The sequence below is a fragment of the Piliocolobus tephrosceles genome, chromosome 12 (genome assembly GCF_002776525.5).
Source record: "Piliocolobus tephrosceles isolate RC106 chromosome 12, ASM277652v3, whole genome shotgun sequence".
Classification (NCBI taxonomy): domain Eukaryota; kingdom Metazoa; phylum Chordata; class Mammalia; order Primates; family Cercopithecidae; genus Piliocolobus; species Piliocolobus tephrosceles.
Genome location: NC_045445.1, coordinates 106,705,917 through 106,716,195, shown reverse-complemented (window position 1 = coordinate 106,716,195; position 10,279 = coordinate 106,705,917). Strand labels below are relative to the sequence as shown.

Below are 10,279 nucleotides of genomic sequence, written 5' to 3'. Positions count from 1 at the left end.
TTTTTAGTAGAGATGGGGTTTCACCATGTCGGCCAGACTGGTCTCGAACTCCTGACCTCAGGTGATCCACCTGTCTCGTCCTCCCAAAGTGCTGGATTACAAACGTGAGCCACTGCACCTGGCCTTATGTCATTTATACCACCTTATCCTAGATTATTTTGGAACAAATCCAAGAATACAGTTTTCTTCTGAAACCCCTTTAAAATCTATAGGTTCCCTCTCCCTCCTCTTTCTTTTCTTACAATTTGTCTGTTGTAGAAACAGGTTGTTTGCCCTTCAGTTTCTGTAGAGTCTGGATTTTTCTGACTGTGTACCTGTGGCATCTTTAGTATGTCTCTCTGTCCTTTGTATTTCCTGCAAATAGGTAATAAAATCTAGAGGCCTAATCAGATCCAGTTTTGTTTTGTGTGTGTGCAAGAACATTTTATAATATTATCGTGTTGCAAGTGGTGTTATGTATGGTACCCTTTAAGTTTTATTTTCTGTTTGTGGCTTGTAAATAGAATTGGTTTTCGTATGTTGATTTTATATCAGCAAACTTTCTAAACCTTGCTACTAATTCTAATTGTCTACAGATTCCTTTGAATTCTACACACAGAATCGTATCTGCAAATTTTTTTCCTTTCTAGTAATGTTAGTTGTAGGTTTGCTATACATGTCCTTTATCAGGTTAAGTTCCCCTCAATTCACAGTTTATGAGACTTTTAATCTGATTGGGTTTTGAATTTTACCAAATGCTTTTTCTGCATCTATTGATATGACTATGTGGATTTTCTTCTTTAGTCTGTTAATCTAGTGGATCGGCTGATTGGTTTAGAAATGCTGAACCAGGCCGGGCGCGGTGGCTCAAGCCTGTAATCCCAGCACTTTGGGAGGCCGAGACAGGCGGATCACGAGGTCAGGAGATCGAGACCATCCTGGCTAACACGGTGAAACCCCCGTCTCTACTAAAAAAAAATACAAAAATCTAGCCGGGCGAGGTGGCGGGCGCCTGTAGTCCCAGCTACTCAGGAGGCTGAGGCAGGAGAATGGCGGGAACCCGGGAGGCGGAGCTTGCAGTGAGCTGAGATCCGGCCACTGCACTCCAGCTTGGGTGATAGAGCGAGCCTCTGTTTAAACAAAAAAAAAAAAAAAAAAAAAAAGAAATGCTGAACCAGTCATGCATTCCCAGTACAAACTCCACTGGCTCATAATATATCATCTTTTTAATATATTGCTGGATTCAATTTGCTAATATTTTGCTGAGGAGTTTTACTTCTGTGTTCATGACAGATACTGGTATGTAGTTTCCTTTTCTTGAACTGCCTTTATTGAATTTTGGTATCAGGGTAACGTTGACATCATAAAATGATTTGGGAAGTGTTATTTTCTATTTTCTTAAGGAGGCTGCCTTCCATGTCTCTTATCCACTCTTGTTCACTGAGTTTTTATGTATTTATTTTTGGTTGGGGGAAAGACATTTATTGGAAAATACTGTGAACTCTCAGTAATAGTATCAAAGTCCATCTTCATATATTACCTATGTGGCATACAGAGGAGGCTGATGAAGGCTTGCTTTGGGAATTCTTCTGGTGCAAGTCAGTATGTGCTATTAGTCAGAACTGAAAGGCATAAGATCTTTGGAAACAAACAGAATTGAGGAATTTTTCGACAGGTTAAGGCACAAAATCGTGACCTTGTGAAGCTTATGTTACAATGTAGAGAGTATCTTATAATAAATGTCTTTAAGCTTAAAACATAAAAATACACGTTCCCAGGAAAAATTTGTGGCATTGTCTCATGTGGTGTGATGACAGAGGAATGAAATTGATTTTTACCAGACATTCCAGAAATAAACATTATCTCTTTTAGCTCAGTAAGTGCATGGAAACTGTGTTAGGGTTAAGGTCAACCTGGAAAGAAATTTCAAACACATGCTTAACAATTTATTGATGGCTTAGATCAGGATCTTGTAGGCAAGACAAGGGGAGGGAAGACAGAGCCCGGGAGCTAAAATATATCGAAGGACTAGATTGATGTGCCTAGAGTAAGGCATTTGGGTCCAAAAAAACTGATTTCTCATGTAGAAAATGTGAAGAATGTGACTTGGCAGCAACACATTTGAACAAAGTTTTGGGGGTCTGGCTGATAAAATTGTTTCAAATCTTTCTTGTTAGTATTGCATGCCCACTGACATCCCAGAGGTCAATTCAGTTTCTAAGCAAAGGAAAACTGATCTTTCTCTTCTGCCAGGAATAGCTTACTCAGGTCTTGGGGTACACACTGCCCAGTGGGCCTCTTTCTTATCATCCCAGTTAGAATCCCTTTCTCTCTCTATACATTTTGCAACTTTAACAGTTCAGTTTTTTGGCAATATATCGAACACATTTAAAGCATACAAATTTATCAGTTTTGATAACTGTATACATCCCATGAAACTATCACTACAATCAAGAAAAACATATTCATAGCCAGGTGCACTGGCTCACACCCATAATCCCAACACTTTAGGAGGTCGAGGTGGGCAGATCACCTGAGGTCAGTAGTTCAAGACCAGCCTGACCAACATAGTGAGACCTCATCTCTACTGAAAATTAAAAAATTACCCAGGTGTGGTGGCGGGCACCTGTAATCCCAGCTACTTGGGAGGCTGAGACAGGAGGATCGCTTGAGTCCAGGAGTTCCAGGCTGCAAGGAGCCAAGATTGCACCACTGCACTCCAGCCTGGGAGACAGAGAAATACCTTGACTTTAGAAGAATAAAAAATAAATAAAAAATAAAAATCGCTGGGCATGGTGGCTCACGCCTGTAATCCTAGCACTTTGGGAGGCCGAGGCAGGCAGATCACTTGAGGTCAGGAGCTCGAGACCAGCCTGGCCAACACGGTGAAACCCTGTCTCTACTAAAAATATAAAAAACTAGCCAGGCGTGATGGCAGGTGCCTGTAATCCCAGCTACTCAGGAGGCTGAGGCAGGAGGATCACTTGAACCGGGGAGGCAGACGTTACAGCGAGCTGAGATTGCGCCACTGCACTCCAGCCTGGGCGATGGGATGAGACTCCATCTCCAAAAAAAGAAAAACATATTCATTACCCCCAGAATTTCCTCATGCTCCTCTGTAATTCCTCCCTCCCTCCACCCCCATCCCTAGGCAACTGTCATTATAGATAAGTTTGCATTTTCCAGAAGTTTATGTAAATGGAATCATATAGCATGTTCTCTTTTTTTGCCTGGCTTCCTTCACTCAGCATAATAATCTTGTGTTTCATCCATATTGCTGCAGATATCAATAGTTTGATCCTTTTTATTGCTGAGTGGCATTCCATTGTATGGATATATCATAATTTATTGATCTATTTACCTACTGATGAAACTTCAAAAAAATTTTAGCCATTCTAATAGGTGTGACCACTGAGATTTTAATTTTGTTACAGGATGTTTTCCCCTGGATGTTCTTTTTAAAATCTGCTATGTTTTTCCGCTCCCTGAAGATATTTTACAAGCTTATTAATGATTTGTAAAAACCTGGGCTAGGTGCGGTAGCTCATGCTTGTAATCCCAGCACTTTGGGAGGCTAAGATGGAAGGATCACTTGAGCCTAGGAGTTGGAGATCAGCTTGGGCAACATAGTGAGACCTCATCTCTACAAAAAAAAAAAAAAGAAAGAAAAAGAAAAAAATTAGCTGGGTGTGGTGGTGCGTGCCTGTTGTCCCAGGTACTGGGAAGGCTGAGGTGGGTGGATTGCTTGGGTCCAGGAGGTCGAGGCTGCAGTGAGCTGTGATCATGCCATTGCACTCCAGCCTGGGTGACAGCACAAGACCTTGTCTCAAAAACAAACCAGCCAACCTGGTAAGCTTATTTTAAAAATCTTTGTCTCTTAATTCCAATACATGCAGTAGGTTTGGAATTGTTTCTACTATCTGTCATTTCTGTTGCGTCTTACTTGTTTCCTTGTGTGCCTGATAATTTTGACTTGCTGGCTACTGCCCTGGAAAAAGTTTATGTCAGGCGGATAGGATGAAGTTAGTGGGGGTTAGGATAAAAGTGTTTGCCTTCACGTGAACCCAGGAGGCGGAGCTTGCAGTGAGCCGAAATCACGCCACTGCGCTCCAGCCTGGGCCACAAAGCGAGACTCCGTCTCAAAAAAAAAAAAAAAAAAAAAAAAACTGTTTGCCTTCAGAGACTTTCTTTTTGTTTACACCATACATCTGAAATTATTAGTAAAGGAAGGGGAAACTTCAAATCAAGTACATGGCTTCGGCTCCCCTGGCTGCCCCAGGCTATGTGTACCTGAGTGCAAATCCATTCAAGGTGGACTGGTGGCCGCAATTTTTTCAGGGGAAGTTTGTTCCCAATTTCTTCATGTTTTGCTTTGCTCAGTGACAAGGCAGCTTTCTCTATAGTCTTCCGGTGTTGAAGGGAAATAAGGGCATGCTTATCTGTCTCCTTTTAGCCTGGGGGGATTGCCTTATGCATTCCTAACAATGAGGAGTGTCTACTAACAGATTCCCCAACTTGTACTGGCCTTAGATCTTAACCTTGGTTCTCTGGCACAGAAGTGTTCAGTAATGACAAATGCCCTGTTTGCAAAATGGGCCATGTGGTTAACTCTGATATTCCACTTATCATTCTGATTAAAGGCTTTCGTATAAAAATTGGTCACTGAGGCCTGCTGCGGTGGCTCACGCCTGTAATCCCAGCACTTTGGGAGGCTGAGGCGGGGGGATCATGAGGTCAGGAGTTCAAGACCAGGCTGGCCAACATGGTGAAACCCTGTCTCTACTAAAAATACGTGGTGGCGGGTGCCTGTAATCCCAGCTACTTGGGAGGCTAAGGCAGGAGAATCGTTTGAACCTGGGAGGTGGAGGTTGCAGTGACCCGAGATTGTGCCATTGCACTGCAGCCTGGGCGACAGGGCAAGACTCCGTCTCACAAAAAAAAAAAAAAAAAAAAAAAAATTGGTCACTGAGCTCCCCAATACCTCTTTTTATTCCCCCGAGACGGACTCTCACTCTGTTGCCCAGGCTAGAGTGCAGTGGTGCGATCACGGCTCACTGCAACCTCTGCTTCTTAGGCTCAACCAATTCTCCTGCCTCAGCCTCCCAAGTAGCTGGGATGACAGGTGCCTGCCATCACACCTGGCTAATTTTTTTTTTTTTTTTTTTTTTTGTATTTCGGGTATAGACAGGGTTTCACCATGTTGGTCAGGCTATCTTCGAACTCCCGACCTCAAGTGATCCGCCCGCCTCAGTGTCCAGAAGTGCTAGGATTTACAGGTGTGAGTCACCGTGCCTGGCCCCTGATACCTTTTCAGCTATTCAGTGTTTTCAAGGTCATTTTAAAAACATATTTTCTGCAGCACTTTTCATTTTTTTTCATCCGGAGGATTTATCCAAATAATCTCATCCATCATTATGGGAAATAGGAAGCAAATCTGCTTTTTGCACTGCCATCACTCAGGATTCCTCCAGAGGACTCAGAGTTCTAGACACTGGTAAAACGTTTATATAGATAGATGATCTGACTAGGCAGAAGAGGTCTGGAATCTACACAATTATTTTCAATAAATGCCCATAATATATGGTAATACTAAAGAAGACATTTTGTAAAATGTAAATATCAGTAAGAATATAATGGCATCATCATGACAACGACTTAGAGATTGCTTTCCTCCTGCTTATGCTTAAACTGTTTCTCGAAGATCAGACTGGAAGACAATGCCAGATGGAAGGCTGCTGCTTCTCCATTTGGGCCCACGTTTCCTTATGTATAAAATGATGGTATCTGAAGTCCTCATCAGCTCCAACATTCTAAATTTAATACTAGTTTTTGGGGAAACATGGGATAGCTGAAAGAGGCGATCAAGCAAAAGAGATTAACTGAGAGATCTCTTAACTAGTGAGAAAAATAGATAAAAGCAGGAAGAAATTTCTATGGACTCGATGTCTTCAGTCTCTTTTAGTTGGGTTCAAATATTTTAGGAGGAACTGGCAGAATGCTTAACGGCTGTTATTTTTGCCACATGAAACAAAACTCAGACATTATTTCTTTTGTGCTAGAAATAATCTGGTATATTGCCCAAGTACCAACAAAGGTAAAACCATCAATATTTTCCAAAAGACAGTTCTACTAAGGAAACTGTAATAATAATAGCAGAAATAGATTTTATCAAAATATACAGTGATCTGTGACTCCTCTTCTCTCAGTTAAAAACAGTGCCTAAAACCCCTAACTTTAGCCTGCTTTTAGGGCTTAAACTTTCTAGCAGAAAAGGTATTTTTAAAGGACTGGCAAGGTAAAGAACAAAGCTTCTGACTACCCTTTTCTTCTAACAGTGAAATACATTTTATCTTCAAATACTCTGAGTGACACTGAAGCGCTGCACCTACGTTTTTTGCTGCTGGTGGGATGGGTTGGGCATGAAAGCATGTAGAAGGGCAAGGAAAAGGTACATTTTTAAAATGCCATTCTAAAACAATTGCAACAGCATATAGGAGTGGAGGGCTCTGCTCTGAGACCATGACTTGGCTCAGGGCTGGTCAACGAATCTCTTTCCAGACCTTCCTTTCTTTGTGTGTAAAATGAAGCCCTGACTCTGTAACTGGGATCTCACTAGATACTGAAGATATAGAATTCGTGGATGACTAATTTAAATTTTGTTTGGCTCGTAAAGGAAGGCATATATCAAACAGGTTTTACACTCTAAAATAATATAAAATTGGAAAATGGATGGTCAGGGCTTAGTTTTTATAATCAAGCAAAGTAAAACACGCATAAAAACATACCATTCCTGCAGTTCAGGAGAAGGAATGAGACCTGCGGTTCCATTTTTGGAATTTTCCAGTTTACCCTGCCACCAATTATGATCATCCTTACTAATAATCTGGATGATGTCACCAACTCTGAATCGAATGCCAGCTTCTTTGCAGGGGATGAGGTCATCCTTGGCTGGATCATATTCAAATTGTGCTCTTACATAGATCTATAAAACAGGAGTTTGTAAGAAAGGATGCCATAGTGATGTGAAAGAGAAGTTAGCTCTAATGTCATAACCACACAGCAACACTTACAATACTAACAGGACATTAGATGGTGAAAGCAAAAACGATGCATGGAAATACGACACAAAAAACTTCTACCGCTAGAAACAATGTACTAGTAATCTTTGATGTGTATAGCTTCAAAACTTTGCTGTTTTTATTTGGAGGGAATACTTGAAATACTTGTTTAATAAGAATAAAGACTTAATTTATGCTTTTACTATAACAGAATAGGCCTATAATTATAGAAAAGTATGCTCACTCTTTTTTAAACCTGCATTGGTGATGCTGGCATTATGGATAAGTTGTCATGACTGTGTGGCAGCCTTTAAGCCATAAATACTAGCAGTCAGGATAAGTTTTAACCCTAAAGCAGCACACGAATTAAAACTAGCAAGAACTCTGGGTTGGTATCCTGCTGTAAAATGCTTATATGACAACTGGCAGTGTGTCTACCCACTGCTGATAAAGTTAAGTGTAACTCAAACAATTTTTTTAAAAGTTAAAAAAATAGCTTTATTTTTTTCTAATTTAGGTTTTAGATTTGTATTTTACTCTTCTGAGAGAATAAAAATGAATTAGAACCCTAGTTTCCCCAATGTAACACTTGAAATCAGCACAGAGCTTCAAGACATGCATAGTTCCAGGCTCTGAGTTTTATGATATGTGAATTTACTTAGGAAATAGATTAGCATTCAAGGGTTTATTATATGGTTGCATTTTATGACTTATTTGATTTTTAAATGCTTTAAGATAAGGTAATTCATATCCCATGTTGCATCAATTATACAGTCTTAAGACAAAATTATGGGTGAATTCTATCAGGTACTAATTTATACATATCTTAACACTAAATCTGATTATTTTTAATACTATATTTCAAGATAAAAATCCCATAAAAATTATATCTCTTGAAATTAAAATTGAATATTAATGTTTAAGTCACTGTAAAACCAACCTGAAGACTTTGGAACCACTGTGTGATTTTTTCTGTTTATTTTCAGCAATCCAGCCTATAAAATTAACAAGTTTCTGCATTTGCATTTAAAATCTATACCTCAGGCCGGGCGCGGTGGCTCAAGCCTGTAATCCCAGCACTTTGGGAGGCCGAGACGGGCGGATCACAAGGTCAGGAGATCGAGACCATCCTGGCTAACACGATGAAACCCCGTCTCTACTAAAAATACAAAAAACTAGCTGGGCGAGGTGGCGGGCGCCTGTAGTCCCAGCTACTCGGGAGGCTGAGGCAGGAGAATGGCGTAAACCTGGGAGGCGGAGCTTGCAGTGAGCTGAGATCCGGCCACCGCACTCCAGTCCGGGCGACAGAGCAAGACTCCGTCTCAAAAAAAAAAATAAAATAAAATAAAATAAAATCTATACCTCTAAAGTGCTGGCAATTTGAAAGTTACTTGCCAGTGTTAGGCAGCACTTAACTTTTCATGTTTGAACTAGCATAGGTATATCAGGATGTAAAGCCAAGATAATTTATATTCTTTTCTTACTTTTCATTGCAAATGGCTTTTAGAAATACACATGCAAATACAAACTTAAGAAAAAGCTTTCAACTTCAGAAAACTGTTGCTTAAAAATGTTCATCAGCAGGTACTTTTTAGTTATTCTTAGAATTCTAAGAATGTTATAACCTTTAAAATTCTTTTGCATGCCAGAGGCAGGCCCATAGGCCCCCCAGAAGGATGAATTCTTAACCGTTAATATAAAATTATCAGGTTGAAATTACAATAACCATCACAGCTACAAAGATGTGAGGAAAAATTCTTTATAGAGAATTAGTCATGTGTAATGTGTTAAAATGAAATGGTACAAGCTCTCAATGCTCAAATGTTATGGTCCAAAATGCAAACATTATGGGATGGAAAGGGTTAATAAAGGATTGGCTATTAGCAGCTCAGTTTAGAGAAGTTTCTATAGAGGATATCTATTCACCTGTCGTCCTTTTGGTTGGGTAGTTGATGGCAAGTCCTGTAGAATAAAGCCAACCCAGGAGAAAAATTTTCATTTATTTTTCAAGAGTACAAAGTAATTTGTGTGTTCTGTTACAATATGGTTAAAAAAATGAGCTAGATTTAAGTTGTAAAGAGATAATATACATTATTTCATTTCTCAGAAATGTTGAGTTATCAAAAAAATCAAACCCAGGCCATTTAGCAGCAAGCTGAAGAAAGCAGGTAAGTTTAAGCAGAGAGATAATGTGTTCTTAAGAAACAACTCAGCATCTTCAACACAAAAGCCACTGCAAGTGAAACAGCCTATTAAAAAAAATAAATAAATAAAAGGAGCTGTTGCCCTTTTCAACTTAGTCACTGCGACCATTTAGATTTTGAAAAATTCAATGGCTATATGGTTTTTCATCTTAAAAGCATTAAATGTTAACTGTTATGAATGAATTCCTTTGGTAGCCTATTTTAAAGTTGAAAATAAAGTTGTAGAAAATTTTCTTTCATAATTTCTCTTACTGATATACTTAGAATATCATTCCATTTGAGATAATTTCTAAATTATTTACAATTTTACCTGATAAAAAAGTTGATATATTCTCAAACGGCAAATTAAAAGTCAGGATAGAAGAATACTGCTGCATTATTAGAACTCTCAATAATTTTAACTGGGTGATAAACAGCAGTATTAGCAACAAAAATATTGCCAACCTGCACCTGTTAAGTGCTTCCATTTGTTTAACTAAGTTAAAAGCAATTCTTTCTATATTCCAAAACGGATAGTTCTGAAAAAATTTAAAACTCCAAGTTCAAGTCAAATATAAAGTACTTTGTGTTAAAGATGTGATAACAGCGTGGCTTAAGTGCAGTTTGAAGCCAGTTCTTTTTGCTTTTCATATCCAGGCAAGGCTTATAATTCACAAAAATATGTGCACGTACCACAATAACAGAGGGCACACCAATTCGTAAACTTAGATAGCGGAAACTAAAACATGTTGCTGATATCACTCAGAATAGAAAACTACAAAGCCCAAGAATACCCAAATGCCTACTCTGCAAAATTTTTACATTTATCTTTTTCAAATTAAAAAATATTTAGAAGTTTAAACAAATTTCCATTTACATCGTTTGTATAGGTTTGAGCAAAGAAATATATACAAGTGGGGTGGCATAGAAATATTTTTAGAATGACCAAAGCAGTATTGAACTACATTTCTTCAAATTTAACTGCTGAAGGGAATTTTTAATGAGAAGGAAATGTTAAAAAATATTTTCCAGGAGTAAAGTGCATTGTAGCTGTAGTAG

The 10,279-nt window shown here is 39.0% G+C and overlaps 1 protein-coding gene across 5 annotated transcripts in view; it reads right to left on the bottom strand.

Annotated features, from left to right (window-relative positions):
- The window catches only part of CASK (calcium/calmodulin dependent serine protein kinase), a 408,963-nt gene that overhangs the window by 33,143 nt on the left and 365,541 nt on the right, over positions 1-10,279 (bottom strand). For 3 of the 5 annotated variants that reach the window (XM_023202786.2, XM_023202788.1, XM_023202790.2), the window contains 2 exons: positions 8,964-8,999; positions 6,765-6,961 (listed from right to left, as the gene is read on the bottom strand). In XM_023202786.2, the coding sequence (XP_023058554.1) occupies positions 6,765-6,961; positions 8,964-8,999 (233 nt within the window). The remainder of the gene's footprint in view (positions 1-6,764; positions 6,962-8,963; positions 9,000-10,279) is intronic. The other 2 variants (XM_023202787.2, XM_023202789.2) reach the window with 1 other exon arrangement.